The sequence below is a fragment of the Electrophorus electricus genome, chromosome 21 (genome assembly GCF_013358815.1).
Source record: "Electrophorus electricus isolate fEleEle1 chromosome 21, fEleEle1.pri, whole genome shotgun sequence".
Lineage (NCBI taxonomy): Eukaryota > Metazoa > Chordata > Actinopteri > Gymnotiformes > Gymnotidae > Electrophorus > Electrophorus electricus.
In genome coordinates this window covers 3,654,579-3,673,346 of record NC_049555.1, presented here as the reverse complement: position 1 = coordinate 3,673,346, position 18,768 = coordinate 3,654,579, and the positions used below count along the sequence as shown (strand labels likewise).

General features: G+C 42.5%; 2 protein-coding genes across 8 annotated transcripts; one reads left to right on the top strand and one right to left on the bottom strand.

Moving 5' to 3' along the window:
• The first annotated feature begins 330 nt into the window (after positions 1-330).
• Positions 331-4,535, top strand: mmadhca (metabolism of cobalamin associated Da). 4 transcript variants are annotated; one of them, XM_027027716.2, is made up of 9 exons: positions 331-391; positions 534-606; positions 1,241-1,280; positions 1,391-1,529; positions 1,724-1,941; positions 3,134-3,242; positions 3,479-3,594; positions 3,775-3,861; positions 4,216-4,535. In XM_027027716.2, exons 3-9 carry the CDS (start codon positions 1,272-1,274, stop codon positions 4,429-4,431), a joined length of 894 nt encoding a protein of 297 aa, XP_026883517.2. In that variant the 5' UTR covers positions 331-391; positions 534-606; positions 1,241-1,271; the 3' UTR covers positions 4,432-4,535. The 4 variants fall into 4 exon arrangements, with proteins under 4 accessions (XP_026883517.2, XP_026883512.2, XP_026883516.2 ...); XM_027027711.2 differs by having other exon boundaries at positions 1,721-1,941; XM_027027715.2 differs by lacking the exon at positions 534-606 and having other exon boundaries at positions 333-391; positions 1,721-1,941.
• cep70 (centrosomal protein 70) lies at positions 4,533-13,686 on the bottom strand. Of its 4 annotated transcripts, none has more exons than XM_035520899.1 (18): positions 13,647-13,686; positions 13,102-13,135; positions 12,570-12,669; positions 12,141-12,264; positions 10,842-11,022; positions 10,358-10,533; positions 9,999-10,058; positions 9,280-9,403; positions 9,016-9,104; positions 8,510-8,587; positions 8,155-8,239; positions 7,661-7,759; positions 7,098-7,262; positions 6,538-6,687; positions 5,712-5,880; positions 5,320-5,434; positions 5,010-5,089; positions 4,533-4,902 (listed from the first exon to the last, which is right to left on the bottom strand). In XM_035520899.1, the coding sequence occupies exons 2-18, from the start codon at positions 13,108-13,110 to the stop codon at positions 4,841-4,843; spliced, it is 1,866 nt and encodes a 621-aa protein (XP_035376792.1). In that variant the 5' UTR covers positions 13,111-13,135; positions 13,647-13,686; the 3' UTR covers positions 4,533-4,840. The 4 variants fall into 4 exon arrangements, with proteins under 4 accessions (XP_035376792.1, XP_026883510.2, XP_026883511.2 ...); XM_027027709.2 differs by lacking the exon at positions 13,647-13,686 and adding an exon at positions 13,317-13,438; XM_027027710.2 differs by lacking the exon at positions 13,647-13,686 and adding an exon at positions 13,394-13,424.
• Between the last annotated feature and the right edge of the window lie 5,082 nt (positions 13,687-18,768).

The following is an 18,768-nucleotide window of genomic DNA, read 5'->3' as shown; positions in this document are numbered from 1 at the left end:
TGTCAATGCCTGCGCGATAATGGTATGTAAAGATTTCTATTCGTATGTGTAAATAGGTTTTTATTATGAAATACCGTGTATATTAAGGAACTATTATAAGTTTATTAGGAAATGTGCATGCTACCACATGTAGCTGACATGCATTTTTTTTTTACCTTTGTACACATCTTTTGCAAATATTTTATGGTTTATGATTTTAATGTTTGTTAAACCCACTTTCCGGAATACTACCTGCTTTCGGGACAAACAACTACAACAAAAGACTAACTTTTCAGCAGAACGTAATCGAGCAGGAGTCTTTTATTATGACAGGGTGGTATTACCAATACTCCAGTCCAGTGACGTGAACGTTTGACTTGGGCAAGGTGGGCTGTTGATTAACAAAAACAAGGTTAGCTGACTTGCTAACTAGGAAAGAACATTTGTTTTCTATTATAATATAATCTAACTTTACACAGACACACATATAATATTGGACATAATTACAGTGCGCAGCTAAGGTGAATTTACTTAAAATTGCTATCTTTTCTAAGGTAAAATATGAAAGTGGTCGAACCAAGCTAACCTAGCTAGCTTAACAAGCCCAGCGCGGAGAGGCTGAACCAGGTAGTCATGTTCATTTGGTTTGTTTTTATTGTACTCCACTTTCGGATATAATGTAGTACGTGGTACCAGTTATGGTACTTTTGAAGGAAAAAAAACGTTAAGATAAGGCTAGCTATATTTCGAGCTACTGCTTTGAGTAAAACTAAACAAAATATAGCTAGCTACGTGACCTGCTAGTGTTCCCCAAAACACGGTTTCGGTTAGCAAACAAAAGCTTTGATTGCTCATGTCAACGTGTAAAATATTTTTGTAACGTTTATAGCGTTAACTGTTCTCTGCTGGTCTCTCTCCCAGGGGTGGATGTTGGATGCGTGGATGACAGGTTGCATTTATAGCTTGTTACGGGAACTGCATTAGATGAAGTTTAAGACTCAAGATTATGTTTTGAATTTGGAAACGCTAAAGAGTCGAATTGAAGCTATGGTGGCTTCTTCTTGTTTATTTAATCGCGGTTAAGTCGTTGTGATATTTTCCAGCGGCTAGGGGTCCGAGTCAAAACCAGTACAGAGCGAGTCTCGGCAAAACATTTCGAGGCCAACAAATTAATAAAGTGTGTATTCGAGATCTGTTCTTGGTGTCAAGTTAACGGCTGCTCTTCCACACGCAACGTCTAAAGTGCTTTACGTTTCCACAGGGTAGGATTACAGGGGGCCACGGCTGCCAGCATGGCGAGTGTAAGTATCCCATTTACCTCACGTTCATTACAGTGTACATACATTCTGATGTAGGCACTACTGTCAGGCGTGCTTATAGTAACGGTCTGCTTCTATGCTGTGGTCCACAGGCGCTCTGCAGGAGGGCCAGGCAGTTGTCTGTGGGCCAGGCCGTAGCCCAGAGGATTGTATCAGCATTCAGACTTTCCTCCACGGCTGGATCTTCTGGATCGGATGAGCCTTATGTAGCGATTTCATCTCACGATTCAGGTAACCGCTGTAGGCTGTATCATGCCTGTCTTGTCTGTGTGATGCTCCTGTTATTACGGTAAAAGGCTATTGTGGGCTATAAATGATACGAGATACGAGTTAATTGCAACAGACTAATGATAGAGGTGTGTCTTGTGAATTGTGAATCAGGTAACCTTCCTGAGCTTATGTGTGTTTGTCTGTCTGTCTAGTAGATTCTAGAACTGTGTGGCCTGATGAGACCATGGGCCCTTTTGGTCCTCAGGACAAGCGTTTCCAGTTGCCGGGCAACGTGGGGTTTGATTGTCACCTGGGTGGCACAGGCGACCAGTGGGTGTCGCTGGCACACCGGGTAGTTCCTGACATTCTCTCTACCCCTTCCAGCAGCGAAAGACATGAGTTTGTGCTCACGCAGTTCGTTAGTGAATACCAGGTGAGCAGCTGTCATAAATCCCAGGGCAGGCTTTGGCTTGCTTTTCTGGACACATTGAAGCATAGTTTAGGATTAAGTTGTCCTTCCAGCAAGAATTTCCCACTGATAGGCTTTTGTAGAGAGATTTTTTTATGTCTAGAAAAGTGATCCTCTAATGTTCTGAAGTCTAAATCGAGACATGGTTGAAAAAATATTTAACATTGAGCTTTTGATAAAGAATTGTGTGATCGGTTGCACTGTTTCTGGCAATTCAATATAAAAAATTCCTTTTTAATCTGTTATATAGGTTTGTAAATCTGTAACAGTAGGAATATTTCCACAGAATCGAAATGGATTAAAGGTATATTTGCTGTCTAGTTATTTAATAATAATTGACAGATTAATGGTAGTTGTTTCATTTTATAAATTGCATATAGTGGCTAACTATCTATATTATCAGGATAAACAAAGTCCATAGATCCTCTCTCGCTGTTGCTCACAGTGAGGGCATATACATGCACTCAGTAATCCAGTCACTAGCAGATTTCTCCATTTATTCTGTTATTCACATAGTCATGTAAACAGCATACTCTGATTTTAGATCAGAATTACCAAATCTGACAAGTTGACAAAATGCTACTGGAAAACTATGAGCAACATTGAACAACAGCCATGAAATTGCAACACCAAAACACTTCTGCAGCGATAATGAATCTAAGTGCGTATTTTCAGAAATGAAAACTGAACATTCATCATCTCCTAGATAGTTAGAAATACGGAACAATATAAGTTTGCCACATGCTACTGCTTCTGTGAGTTTACTGGGAGGCTGCGAGGCAGAGTTCAGATTACTGTAGCCTACTCATGTAATCTTCGAGTTTTCCCATTACCTGTTTACTAAAGTGCATATCAACACCTTAGTCAGATTACTGACAAATTCTGCTTTCATGCTGTTCTCAGACTAATGAATGCATGTGAATACACTGATTTACTTCAAATAATTTTATGCTACAGCTAATATTAATTTTCATATTTCAGAAAATTAGTGGAATTTCCACATTACACATATTTAGAAGGCTGTTTGACCGGGGAGGAAAAAAAAACAACAAACAACATTGTATACTCATTTGATCTTTAAATCTTGTGGCAGGTCATCCAAAGTCACTGCTGTGACACCATATAGATATCACCATTTGATCTGTGTTCTTTTCAGAGTAAAGAAGTGTCCGTATGGACCCAGAGCGTCTGTAAAGCAGAGACATATTTTGCCCAATGTGATGTAGAGTGCTCAATGCATTCCTGCCCAGAGCTACTAAAGCAAGGTGAGCTTTTCTTCTGCACATATATTAAACTGATGCAGTGAGCTCCTAGTTCACCAGCTCTCCATCTGGCAAGAACAAGAAAGTGCCACAGGGCTGGTAAATACATTATGTCCCGTTTCCTGTTATGGAGTGGGCGAGAATGCCGGTGCTCATTTGGACAGTCCCGTTTGCCTTTGCATGTAATCGACTGTATGATGACGTGGTCACCTTTATTTGTTTATTTATTTATTTTACAGAGTTAGAGTCGTTTTTCCCAGCACTTCCTACCAATGCCATTACTGTTGTCACAGTAACCCAGAAAAAAACAGCAACACACACAGAACAACTGGACAGAGAACAGCTGCTAGATAAAGTAAGCATGGTGATATTTCAGACTTGAATGGTTATGGCAACACACACACACACCAAAGGGGGCTTATTGTTATTGTTGTTGTTATTATTATAATGCATTATTAGCAGGGTAAGGGCCTGAACACAGGCCTCAGTTTTTGCATTGGGATGGTGAGCTGAACACCACATGTCTCCCCTGCAGTTTGTTAGTGGTGCTAAGGAGATGTGCTTTATGCTGTGGAGGGGCGGTTACTGGGCCGACTTCATAGACCCATCATCCGGCAAAGCTGTAAGCACTCATGGGTGGTATTCTGCTCTCTTTCTGGCAGTTACAGCTCCTTTTAATCATAACAAAGGCATTTCAAACTATTGTGATCATTAAAGTACTATTTAACTTCTTATTTTAATAAGGATATTTAATTGTTAGTTTGTCTAAAGTTATGCTTGTATAGTGTTTTTCATCTTAAGGGACAACATGAGTTAGCGCTTACAGCTAAATCTGGTAGTATAGAGCATCATTACTGACAAATAATAAACGTATAAGTAATATCTTAAATTTGACATAAATCAGGTCTATACCAAGGCTAATCCTTAACTGTTCAGTCTTATATGCCATTTTATCTCTTATTTCATCCCCCATTAGTTTTTTGGCGCACCGTTACATGAGTCTATTCTGCAGCCAGAGCATTCTCACCCATCTGGGTTCCACATTGAGGACCTAGCTTCCTGTAGAGTCATCCGTCATGTGCTGAAGGACACGCCCGTTTTCGTGGGGACGCTGCTCACCAATGCCCCTTCCACCAGCATCGTTATGGAGAGGCTCACAGGACAGTCTGCTGACCCCGAGGAGGTAGACTGAGACGGCATGGGTCATATACAAGCGCATGCCACCACTAAAGTAATTTATTACTTGAGTCAGAAGGGGGGTTGGGTTTGAATAAAAATTGGCCGTTACTCATGTGACAGTGTGAGGACTGTAATAAATTATTTAAGATATGGACACTGGTAATTATGAAAATAGGGGTTTGTTATCATTGTGGACCATAAAGTGTTCATTTTTTTTCCTTCATTGGGCACTACAAGTAACATTAGGTAATGTACCCCTTTAGCCAGACTGGTGTGAACAGGGACCGTTAATCCACACCACTGTTAAAAGAAACGAAAGTCAGCATTTAATTTATGAAAGCTTACAAACAGGTTAATGGTAAAATAAATCAAACCAAATAAGTCCACACAAAAAGGTTCCCATTAAAATGTCTATTAAAATGTCATTCTGCCAGCGATTTCAGAGACTTCACTACCGGTACAATGTCATCAAGGCTCTCAGCATCTGAAAAGAGAAGAAAAACATCTTTGAAGTACATTGTTATTTAAAAAAAAGGGGGGGGGGGGGGTTTCACCTCCAGCGGAAACAAAGCAGTGCAGGCTCTGCCCTACCCAGTGTCTGCAGCAGCTCCACGACCAATGTGTGGAAGGCAGGAAAGAATTCTTCATGTTCCTTCAGCTTCACAATAATGCTGGACAGAGAACTAGGTGCATTAATTCACAACTCGTCACACACACAGAAAGCTGCGTACCAAAAAAATATGTATGGGACAAGTTAACCTAAACACTGGCACAATGCCCTCAAAATATTTCTTAATTCTGCTATACAAAAATATCTCAAAACATTCAGTCAAAAAAACCTTGTACTTAGATAGTCATGACAGTGTATATTACAGTAGTAATGACTAGTCAGTTTGTGTACCTGTCAATGTCACTGGTTCCCAGCAGGTCGTGCAAGTGCTGGCCAGAAAAAGCCTCAGCAGAAGATACAATTCTGGCCACTGCATTGACAACCTCACTAGGGGGTGCTCTCTCATCTAACAAGTTTGACACAAAGGAAAGAATCCTGACACTCAGATTACAACGCAGATGTGAATCACATGTAGCTATACAACTTGCCAAAGGTGTAAACCAGTTAAGGATCCAGTTACACACTATCAGTGTGAGATGATGACACATCCGGTGTCTTGTTTCTAGTTTTGCACCAATTATACAATACAGAATCCCTGATGAAAAACCCTTCTCAGTCTAACATTAGGGTTAACGTATATCGGGTCGGTCTCACAAGCTGTACTGCTAGGGTGTGGTACCCACCCATATCCAGAACATCCTTGAGGTTCCTCATGGCATTGGTCATCTCCCCGAGTCTGGTATAGACCTCGTTCATGCGAGGGTACACGCCACTCAGGCTGGGGGCATCAAACAGCTTCTGAAAGTGAGACACCATGGCCTCCAGTGTGTGTCTGGTTGGACTACGTAGGACCTGCACGAACACAGCAAAATGAAGGAGCCGTCCAGTGAGCTAGACCCTTCACGCTAACACCCTGCTAACTGAACTCCAGTAGGATTTAACATTTAACAAATTTGGCAGACACTCTTATCCAGAAAACATACAATTTTCAATCATGTTACAGAGGTAGGCAAGTGTAGTGTTAGGAGTCTTGCCCAAGGACTCTTATTGGTACAGCACAGAGCACTTGACCGGACAGGGATCGAACCCCACAGTGGAGGCAGTGTTGTTACCCACTGCACTAAACCAACCTTTATTCACGTTTATCTGTGGCAGAATCTGAAAGAAGCATTACTTTATTAGCATAGCTGAGAAGTGTGCAAAGTTCTTATAACCACATCTTAAGTAACAGATCTGTTTGTAATAAAACTAATTTTGACATTTTTTTCCTTTCAAAAGAGTTTTAACTATTCAGATTAAAAGGTTTTAAAATTTGCAACCTTCAATTTGAGTTTGATCCAACATCATCCTGGGGTTTATAAACCTTCAGAAAATGCAAAGCTATTTTGAAGGAAATGTATTTTTTGAGTTTGTACTGAGTACACAATGTGTTTTATTGTAAACATGCGGGGCCTGGGCTTTGGGAATCGCATGTTTAGAAACACTCGGGGTGAAGTGTGAAGAACGAACCCCGTCACCAGGCAACGTCTCTTCCAGCAGTGTCTCCACTAGCAGCATCAGGTCTTCCACCTTCACGCTCTCACACTGGCTGCTCACTGTGTCCTCTGGCTGCCATGGCAACAGCCTTTTCACCAGTCTGCCCAGAGAACGGTGAAGATCCTGAAAAAGAATGTGTGTGTTTGTGTGTGTGTTTGTGTGTGTGTGTGTGTGTAGGTACAGGGATCAACAAAAGGAGGGCTATCAAAAGCTGTCACAGAAACAATGGAAAAATTCAAAGGCTTTTTTCCCTGAATAAACATAAGTCCAGGTAGGCAAAATGCTTTGGCTAAGATCCAGACATCAGACAGCTTCAGACATAACTTCATCAGACCAGCACAGCCCACATTTAGCCTGGGCCTGACAGAGCAGAGTGCTTACCAGATCTGTGTGCAGACAAATATTAAATCTTCCTATTTATAACATACGAGAAAAAAAAAAATCATAATTGACCGCTTCTTTAAACAAGTCATTAAAGTTGTAGCCAAGGTGATGAAATCACAGAATTGTGTGTTTTGATGGAGAAAGCTAACTGGAAGACAGATGAGTTGTTGACTCCAGAATTCCAGCGTTGGGAGAATCCACTCTAGCTCCCATTGCTGGCTGTGGTCTCTGAGGCCTTGTCCAACCACAGGCTGCCTGAGCAACCCTAGAGGGGCCCTTAGATTGGTCAAGATGGCAGTGATGTCACTAATGATCTGCCAACGAAAGCATGACATGGTTTCTGTAACTAGCATTTTGCTACAATTCCCCAACCTTCACGACAAGGTTCGGCAAATTTTCTGAACGCTAAAATGTCAGAAATGGCATTTTTAATATTTACATTTAAAGCATATTGTGATGCTTTTATCCAAAGCAACTTACAATTATGACTGAGTACAGCTTGAGTAATTGAGGGTTAAGGGTCTTGCCCAACAGTGGTAACTTGGCAGTGGTGGGGCTTGAACCAGCAACCGTCCAATTACAAGTCAAATACCTTAACCACTGCACCTACGTGTATTTGTTTGTGTATATTTAATATGTGCTTGCCTACAGAAATTCATATCCTGGGATGGCTAAACTGGATAATAAAAGCACTGAAGCAGAGTGCGGTTACCTTCTCGAGTGCAAGGGTAGCATCTGCCTCTTTGCAGCGAGCTTTAACAGCAGACACGACATGATTAACATCACACACCTTCAGCTCCAAGCAGATCTCCTAAAATGAAATGAAAAAAACATCAAACTACAGCACTTGCATTTTCATTGAAAATACAGCGCTGCCAAACATCATCGTTGAGGACCCTCATCATATCTTATTGACCGTTCAGCTCAAAGGCACAATTCACTTCACCTCAATTAGTGAGGCCTTAATTAGCTGAACCAGAAAGCAACAGACTGTGCAGTACTGTGCCTCACTGGGGCCTGAATTCCACATCTATGAGCTACAATCTTTGTGAAGAACATCCTGACCATCACCAATAAATACCACCCAGATGGCGCTCGAGTTCTTCTGTAAAGACTTTTAGTTGTTTGTGTCTGTGGAGGTGGCTGAGACCGTTACGTCCCTAGAACAAGACAGCACTGGAACAAGGCGGTCTTGTCCGCACGTACCTTGAGGTATGTCTGACAGTCAGTGATGTGCTGCTGCTCTGTGCTCGATACCACAGACTCCTCTGCCGTCGGTGTCTGGCCTGGCCTGAGGAAGGGAACAGATCTGTCTAATGGAGGCCTCTCAAGGACAAAACCGTTGTGGCTACTTAAAGTTCAAATAAGCATGTTGTTACACAGTTACACAATCACTGTTAACACAGATTTATCAAACTCACTGTCTGATTTAGAAACAACACAGTCAATCAGTTTAAGTTGATAAGTAGGAATTGGACACCAGGAGGATGTGTGTGTACAGTGAACCTGACTGTTGTAGTCTATTTGCAGTAAAATCCAGTAATGGCTTAGAATCACGTGCCTGACACAGCTCTGCTGGATGAGCCGGTCCATTTGTCTCAGCTGCCGTTTGCAGGACTTCAGTTCCTTAAGAGTGGGCCTACAAAACACACACGCTTAGCAAGGTGGTGCTTTAGAAGTGACATTGCAGAACCAGCATAAACACCCATAAACATGAAATGTTTATTTCATTAACCCACAAAACACACCCACCCAACCAGCAGGGCCAGTTGTGCTATCTTGGGTTCTCAGACACAAACTAATGATCTCCTAACGATAGGGAGCAACCTTTGAGAGTTGTATCACTCAGGAGACCTTCACTGTTCAGTACACATCTTACATTTGTCTTATACAACAACTTGGTCCAGTCTATCTGAAAGCATCCCACAGTTCTGTATAATGTGTGAAGTGTATTGGCTCCTCCCAAATTGCTGATGTTCTCTTGCAATAGAAGAAAAAAAAAAGTAATACCTTGTAATAAACTGGATGAATGGATGGGAAACATTAAATGACTGAATAAATGAGCACCTAGACTCCAGGTCTTGTTTGAGGCGCTGGATTTCAGCCTTCAGATCTTCCCGCTGAGCCTTGGTCTTTCTCAGCTGCTCCTGGTAGGACTGGGAGGGAGGGCAGAAAAGAAAGCAACAGCACGACTTGCACCGACACAGCAGCGGGACCTCCCAGTAGTCCCGCACACTCCAGATGGGCCACACGGAAGCGTTACAGCCAGGTGGACAGTTATTACCGAACAGAAAAGAGCCAGAGAGAAAGACTCAAAGAGAGAAGGAGAACCTTGAGCAGGGCCTTATAGCTGGAGGAGGCCAGGGAAGAGGTGGAGGTGTCAGTGTTGGTCTCTTGGGTGGTCGTCTGGACATCTGAGGAGTCATTCTCACATGACCTCTTCCTCTGACAGCTCCTTCAGGTGAAGGCGGTGAGGGTTAACGAGACACGTAAATGCTACAGTGGCTAACACTCAATGATGTTGCCATTAGCAACTTCATTAACTGATCATTTTATAGTATTTTTTTAAATTCCTAAAATTAACACCGCCATTTTTCCGACTACCACTTCTCTCTTTATTTAAGGATAAATAAGTTTCTCTACGTGAAACTGATGCGTTCAAATTTAAGGGCAGTATTCCAAACATCCAGATGTGGCAGCTCAAAAAACATTTTTTTTGTACATGTGAGTGGAAAAATGTTAATTTATACTTGCGAGTTCAGAGTTTTGCAAGGCCTAATAATATTCAGAATTTGATCCTTTTCCTCTTACTGAGAGGTTACAAGCTATTGTCTGTATTCAGAATTATTTTTACTTTCTTTTGTTTTTTCTATGTTGGTACTTTAAATTTACTATTTCCATCGATTTAGTGGTGTTTTGATTATTTATTAATGTGTTATTGTTAATAAATAACTAACATTTGTGGTAACATTTACCTTAATAAGAATAGTTTGTATACTACTGTGAGGTGACATATCGTTAAAATGTAAAATCTGAGCTCATGTACTCACTTAAGTTTGTTCTGCAACTGCTGCATTTGGGATTCATAAATATCAATGACATCCAGGATTCTTCAGGGAAAACAAGCAGAATGTCAGAGGAGTCTCAAGCTATACCTCCTAACAGAGGACAGTTCATTCCACCCAGTGGACTATACTCCACTTCAGCAGTTATGTTAACCAATTTGTTTTTAAGAGAATCTCTCTAGGTGTTTCACATTTGAAAGTGGGTGCAAACATTCATGGTTAAAGTATTCAATTTGGGGACCACCAGCAGTGGAAGTGAGAAACCCATTACAACGCATCAAAGTATTATCAAACACAGTGGGAGGGGAGAGGGTGTAGCTGTATTAGTGCGAGTGCAGGCTCACAGCTGGTCGGAGGGGGAGTGGGGCCCGGGGGGCCGGCCCTGGAGCCGCTGGAAGGCGCGAGTCTGGCGGGAGATGCGCTTCTCCTCCTGGGTCACGGCGTGGTGGAGCTTCTTCTGCACCTGAGACAGCTGCTCCTTCTGCTCACTCAGCTGCTGCTGCAGGCTCTGGCAGCGCTTCTACACACACAGGCACATATACAGATTCCTACGACACACATTCATGTTTTACTATCTTTGTGAAGTTCTTTAGCATGTTTTACTGTCACTACGTAACACTATTCCTACACAATAAACTTAACCAGTGACCTCCAAGAACAATTACACCGATATTTCCACCATTCCAGAGACTCTAGAGAGAGTTGCTTGGCAGAGATTGGAACCAGGGACCTGATACGTTTAAAGCCTCTAAGAGCTTCACAGAACGATATTGCGCAAAATGGTTTCAAATACGTTGCCCGTTCCCACGGCAACTGTTTCTGGGCTACCTCCGCGTCTGCCTTGTCCTGCTTTTGCTGCTCGAGCTGGCTATGCTGCTGGGCTGCTTTGCTGATGAACGAGTCCTCCAAGCTCTGAACCTTGACCTTGACCTCGGCTAGTGTGCGCTCCAGTTCCACCGCTCTCTGACAATGCCGTGTCGCCCGAACCTGCTGCTGTTCCACTTCCTCCCTGGGACAGGAAGTCAGCAGTGACATCGGTAACCAATCAGACACAATAACATCAGTGGCTCATTGGTGTTAGCGGGTAATCGCTTAAAATGACAACACAGGCTTGAGGTTAGGAACTGACCAAGATTCACCATCAGTGTGTTTGGAAGTTAATTACTCCAGCTTCTGAGAGATCTTCATAATTGTGTAGGTGTGTTTAGAACAAGTTTGCTATTTTAACCAAAAACCCAATTTTAGGTAGAAGCCCAAAGCCTTACAGAGCAGTAAAATAGCTCAATGTCATCTGCACGGTAGGATAACACTACATTTTCATATCAACACTTGATATCAACATCTGACACTGCAGTACAACTAGTGAACATCCAAAACTGAAATTATTCAGTGAAATTAATAATTTAATCAACAATAATCTTAATGCTTAAATAACACTGTTAAAATAATCTTATTGTTAATGATAAAAACATAAGCCAATGCTGCAGATTTTTCTAGGTGTGAATTGTTAAACTGTCATCCTGGCACAGTCAAGATTTAGTAAGAAAAGGTTTGGAGTTGTTGATCAGAATCCCCCCACCCCAGTCACGCACCATTTCACTCATCTCAGCCTACAGAATATCAGATGGCAACAGGTGAACAGCGCCATAAACCGTTACGGGGGTCTACATTATTAACTACGTGGAATACAGAATTAAATTGGCCCTCTGCTCTCTTCAGGAAATTATCACAAGTGTTATTATGACTGTAATTTCCAGTCAATGTACTTGATATTCAACCCCCCACCAAAAGACATATGACCTGACGTGGGAATTTACCACCCAGACATACTCACCAGTAAATATCTATTTCATGGTATTAACTGTAACTTAAACTAGAGCTGCAAAATATTCATAGAACATATTGTGATTATAATGCTCCATATCATTATTGTGATTCGCCTTGCAATTATTAAAAGCCCACTAATGCATGCTTGGTGTAACAGTTTAACGCCACACAGCAATATATTAATTTAAAAAAAAGAATTTGCACAAATTTGCCCAAGCAAATATGAGTGAACAAACATTACACAGCACCAACTCAAACGGGTTTCTTTTTTTGCGGAGCGGATAACGGTGCGGTGCTTACTTCAGTCGGCCGTTGGACTGGAGGAGCTCCTGGATGAGCGCCTGCCTCCTCTCCGAGTCCGCCAGCATGCTGCTGAGCGTGGCGCGCAGCTCAGCCGAGGTCTCCTTCTCCAAAAGCACCAGGTCTGAGCCAGTCACCGACAACCACCAATAGAGCAGAACAATCACAAGGTAATAACGACACTATTTTTTTTTTATTCCTCTTCATTTGTACATTGTACGCAACCACGGTCCAGTTTGCACTTAACTTTTGCAAATGCTCAAATGTAATGCGGCATCTTGGCACTGAGAACGACTAGCGTCACGCATCAGATGCCGTCATCTTGCCGCGAGCGACAACTACACGGTTACCGATTCACCGACACATGTCATTACGTGGTAGCTACAGCCACGCGCTCAGGCGCGAGACGTTCTCCCTCTTGTACTCCACCTGCCAGGTTCTTGTTCTCGGTCGGATCCGCGAAGCGAACGGCGCCGAATCCGTGACGCCGCAGCAGCCGGTTCACGGCGCCCCACTCCGTCTGCTCCCGCTGCGGGTCAAACCGACACGCCACGGTAACTACGTGCACAGCGCTGCGCGGGCTGCAACGCGCGACTAGCTGCATCCAGCGGCAGGCACGCACAGCTACCTGAAACTGGCTGCAGGTCCACAGAAACACATACGTCTTGTCCCTGGACTGAAAAGATCCCCTCTCCATCTTTTATCACGATTTTTATATATATATATACATATATACACACACACACACACACACACAGACAGACAGACAGACAGACACACGGAAAAGCACAGAAGGGTGACAGGGTCTCGTCTGCTGGATGCACACAGTGCAGCGGAGTGTCTTCCTCAGTGGACGAGGCTGGACTGAGGATGGTTTCAGTCTGAGCACGCAGAGAGGGTTGGGGACGATCAGATTACTAGCTAGGACTGGCAGGGTTATAGCTCCTCGACAACTACTTACGTTCTCCATTGTGTCCTCTTGTCTTTGACGAGTTCTGGTAATTAGAGTTATATGCAGATTTTACTCAAATATGCGTAAGGTTAACATGACGTAGCTAGCCTAGTTTTATTTACGGCTTAATAAGTTAGATGGGGTGCGTTATGTTATAAACAAACTTATCTTAGTTAGGGTTAGTTAGCAAACGTTGTGATTACATTTGAAGAAACGTATCTTACGCGATTTGAAAAGCAACAGATTATATATCAATGACTAAGCATTTTTCGGTTCAATTTCTCGTTATTTTTTAACGTACGGTTTCGGAAATGTAGCTAAACAAAGGTTAGCCTGTTTTGTGGTTTCAAATAACTGCGGGAAGTGACGCCGCCGTTCACTTCCTGAATGTGGACCAATAGCAGGACAGCGTTTGAAACGCTATTAACCTTAATCTTGTTTTGACTGTTTATGTGCATTGAATTGTCAGTTTATTGTGTATTCTGTTCCATAGCTGCTTTGATAGTCTACCTAGTCACATTTTAGATATTCCAAAGTTAGTTAACTGATGGTACCTGTTCTCTATATAATTGCGCCTTTTCCCCAGTGGCCTCTTTAAAGCTGCAATCGGTAAAATGAAACTAAGCTTGAAACCTCGAACGAATACCAGGCCCCTCCCCCCCAAAGACCCGCCTCTAACCCCCCACGAAGCTGCTGTGCGTGTTGTGAAATGTCTAAATTGCTGGCCAACAAACAAGCAGAAATAATTCTTTTAGACATGAAAAGTAATTACAGTAATATCTATTCCGTAAAATAAGTAACTCACACTTATTGCAGTGAACCTATTAGAATATTTAGCTGTGAGAGCACAGAGACACATACATATCAAGAGAAATGCCAAACTGATATGGCTGTTCACAAAGATATTTTCAGCACCATCCAAATGCAACAATGCTAATGAGTATCCATAGCATCAGAAACAAGCTAACATTAGCCTGACTGCAACAACAACAGTACAATGTGAAATTCACTGCGGCGTGTCATTGTAATCATTCCTATCTTAGCTTTGTGGGTTTTTTCAAAAATAGAAAATAAATCACGCATGTGTGATGAGCTACCTGTCACACAGAAATATGGCTAAATCGGCATCGGGCTTAAACCTTTTTGGTCCTGTAGCTCTTTCCATCTCTGAAATTCCCCTCTGATATTTAACCCTGTTTTAACTCGGGCTCGGTCTAATTCTTTTCTTTTAGCTCATTTTTCATCATTTGCCAGCTTCTGTTTGTTTGTATTTATCGTGTAAGATGTTGTTGGCAAAGCAGGGATGAGCAGTGTTTCACTGATGGTGGTTGTTTAACCTCCCTCGCTCTTGCAAAGCTTCTGAATTTGCTCACCAGTTGCGCTTGACTGAATGAAAGCATGCATGTGCACTAGAACTCCTGTCTCTGACTGGCTGTTTTGATTGTTGCAAATAGCATTTGGAGGCCTAGGTGAAGACTGAAGAGCCTGATTTTTTCACAGATTATCTTTCTTGGGTACTACTGTCAGGAAACACAGTGACAGTTTTACCAAATATGACCGGTTTTATATGAGTTACGTTACCTACTGCTGTTTGAAGAATAACTTTGAAAAAAATGCAGTGAAGTTAAACCTCCACAAGGTGGCAGAAAACACAAGGCAGTTAGTGAGTGTGCTTAAACCTGAATAGCCTGTGCAAGAGCCATTTTCTTTCCATTAAGGAGTTATGTGGAAATGATCAGCTTTTGGACTTCACTAATGCTGTGACCTTTTGTCAGTTCTTAAAGGCCACTGTCACTCAACCATGAAGATCAAAATGCAGAGCTCTCAGAAACCTTCCAAGAGACAAAGTGAAAAAAAAAAGAAACAGAAAGACATTATTAAACCATTTTCTCGCTCTCTGTCCACTTTGTGTACTCCAGTATGAACTGAACCTGGTTCATGTTGCTGCTCGGTAGCCGATGGATGACCTAGTATATTGGCTCTGTCTTGTTTCCCTTTAGGACTCCTGTAACCGAGACAAGCTATATCAGCAAGCCCTAATGCTAAAGGTCCCAAAGCACACAGGAGAATATGACGGACTGGAGGACAAAGTTCCCCAAACAGGCGAGGTGATCCCATAGATGCTGTGACTCCGGCCTCTGGAAGTCTGGGCTCCTAGACTGTTCTTCCTGCATGAACGAAGGCTCAACTCAGAACCTCTAACTGTACGTGTGGATATAAGGAAGGAGGTCCACCACACCCGCCTGAACACCCCATCACTGCACCACCGCGTACGCCAACTCTGCTGAGCAGAAAATCGAAATGGTAATTTGGGTCTTGAGGCATGCCCAAGGAGCACGGCAGCCCTGTTTGCTTGGTCACATGAGTTCGCGCCAGCCCCAGATCTTGATTCTTCAAAAGGCAGCTTTCAAAGTTTTCACAGTTCACGCCACAGTTTGACCCAAGATTGGACTTAATCCTTGTCCAAGATACTAGCCATTAAGAGAAATATGCTTGATAAATACTGCTTGGCATGTGCTAGCACATAAACAATATTACTGCACTATGTTATAACAGAGCACAAATTCCGCACCTTTCATCTCTAGCTAATAGCTGCTTTGCAAATCGTAGGTCAACAGGTTGTTTTGAATCTTGTGTTGCCCACCAGTACATTTTTTTCTTCATGTTTTCCCTTTAGATAAGTAATCTGAGTCACGCCTGTCAAACCATTCGTTACATTTTGGCGGGTGCGATAATGTATTTTGCAGAACTCCAATTAACCAAACGTTTTCTACATGTAGGAAGTAAATGCCACGCAAGGCCTGCAAGACAGGCCGTCTCGCCGCAAATGCCATTCGGCTTCTGAAAACGCGCTGCAGTTGGGGGCTGTAATGTCTGACATTTTGCAACTGGAACTGCTCTTTAGTGAACAAAAACTGAAAACTAAATAGTCACAATGGGTCTGGGGGTTGGGGGGGGGGGGGGTTGGGAGTGGCACTTCCTTCTAGCCTGTGCTGACACAGCAACTGATGAGGAAATGAAAGGGTGAGTAAAAGAAAAGCATGTAGTGATTAAATAGGGTTGCGTGAGTGAGCTTCAGGCGTGCCTCTGCGGAACAATGTTTCACTCCCAAACCTAATCAGTAGGGATGTCTGCATTTTGGGGCTGTGCGTTGTGGATGGAGGAGAATACCAGGGACCCCTGGTAAAGATGTGTAAAAAAGGTTTTAATAAATTCACATTTAGGAGAAATAGCATAATCTTATACTGAAAAAAAAGAAAAAGAAATCCAACCTTTAATCGAAGTAAATTTAGAAATAATTATTTTTAGTAAAAACACATGTGGCATAATTATTGGAACCCCTTGAAATTCTTAGAAACAAAATGTAACAAGCATTTCTTTCCATTTATATTTTACTTTTTCAAGTTGATATGTTCAGGAATTTGCAAGCAGAATTTCCTTTTAATTTTAATCTGGGATATGTGTGTGTGTGTGTGTGTGTGTGTGTACTAATATATGTATATATTGTTATTGAGGCTGCAGGTCCTTTGTGGTATTACCTGCACCTTGTAACTGCACTCAACAAAAGTGACTTTAATGGAGGTGGTATAATTCTAAGATTTAAAGGTGAGGGCAAAAAGAATGCATTTTTATTCTTACGCAGACTTCACCTTCCGAAAGGCAATTTGCAGATAAAGGCCTAAGCAAGGGGCGAAAGAACCGCTCGCGTTAATCCTACCTCACCTTGAGGCTGATCGACTTTTCGGCAGCCACGTCTGAAATCTCTTTTTTCACCATAAAATAACTCGGTTGTGCTGTTTCTCGAGAAGGTTGAAGAAAAGATATCAACTTTCTTCCTTTTTCTGTGGCAGAGAAATTCTCCTGAACCCTAGAAAACTGGAACTAGTGGAGGAAGTGGGAGAAGCATAGAAGTTCTGATGGCCGATAAGGTTTGTTTGCGTTTCAGTGAAGCTGAAAGGACAGGTAAAGCCAGCCTGAGATTATCGGCCACTCTCTTATGTCGCCCAGGTGTAAAAGGCTGATACGGAGGTTGGAGAGAGTGAGTGAGTGTGTGTGTGTGTGTGTGTGTGTGTGTAAGACAGAAAGAGAGGGGTTGAAGTGGGAGGGCAGGGAAGCTGAGTTTCCACATCGTAGCATGCCAGTGTGGGTTGGTCTAATCCAAAGCACCTTTTTTGAGAACAGTAAACAAATAGTTTCATAGCAGATGGAAATGTTTGATGTCAGTTTGGATACGATTGTCTAACCAGCTGTAGGGATATTCCATTTTCATTTAAAATGGCAAAGTACGTTGTCAAACTTCAGGTACTGTTCATATAATGGAGCCAAGAGTGCCAGTATCTTGAAACTATGAATGAATACCTATATATATTATGAAATACACTCTGGTGTATAACCCAGTCTGGTAACTGGGAAGGCCACAGAAGTTCACTGAACCCGTTGTCATAGTAATGAAACCAGTTTGAGATTTCTCGTGCTTTGTGTTATGGTGCATTTTCATGCTGGAAGTAGCTGTCATTAAGATGGTAAACTGTGGCCATAAAGTGACGCACATGGTCTGCAGCATTACTCAGATGGACTGGAGCATTCAGACGATGCTTGTCTGGCGTTATGGAGCCCAGAGTGGGCCAAGAAAACATTCCCTGCACTGTTACGCCATCACCGTAACCAGCAGGAACTGTTGCCATGAGGCAGGTTGGGTCTTGGGATTCATGCTGTTTAAATGCCAAATTCTGACTCGACCATCTGCACAACGCAGCACAAACCGAGATTCATCAGTCTTCAGCTGTGCAGTGCGGGTGAGCCTGTATCCACTGTAGCCTCAAATCTCTGTTCTTGGCTGACAGGAGTGAAACCCGCCGTGGGCTTCTGCTGTAGCCCAATCGCCTCGATATTTAATGTGCTGTACTTCCTGAGATGATTCTCTGCTCATCACAGTAGTAAAGGGTGGTTATTTGAGTGGTTATTTGAGTGGTTATTTGAGTGGTTATTTGAGTTAACAGAGCCGTTTAGCTTTAAGCAGTCTCCTCTCCTCTCATTTCCACCCACACAACTTACTGGATGTTTTTTTGTTTTTTTTATCCAGCAGGTTTCTTTGGAAACTACAGAGACCGTGTGTACGATAACCAAGAGTGTCAGCTGTTTCTAAGTTTTTCAAACCAGCCTATCTGGCACCAAACGTGCCATTATCATAAGCACTCAGATCACACGTTTTCCCCATCTGAATTTTGATATGGATGTTTACAAAAACTATTGTTTGGATTGGATGGATTTCAATTCCAAGCAATCCTGAACATGTATTGAGTTATTCATTAGTGAGCTCAGGTGTTTCAGCCAAACCACGGCTATCAGGTAAAAGTAAATCTAACACATAGCCATGCAATCTTCATAGAGACACTGGCAGTAAAATGGGTCATACTGAAGAGCTCGCCGACTTTAAAATGTGCTTCTGTTGTAGGATGCCATCGTTGACACAGGTCAGTTTTGGAAATTTCTGCACTGCGAGATCTGCTCCGGTCAACTGTGAGTGCAATTATTGCAAAATGGAAGGTTCTAGGCACATCTCCTGTTCAGCCCCGAATCACTGGACCTCGCAAACTCAAAGAGCATGGCAGTCGATCGCTGAAGTGCTTCGAGCAAAAATCACCTTCTGTCGCATCACTTACGACAGCGTCCCAA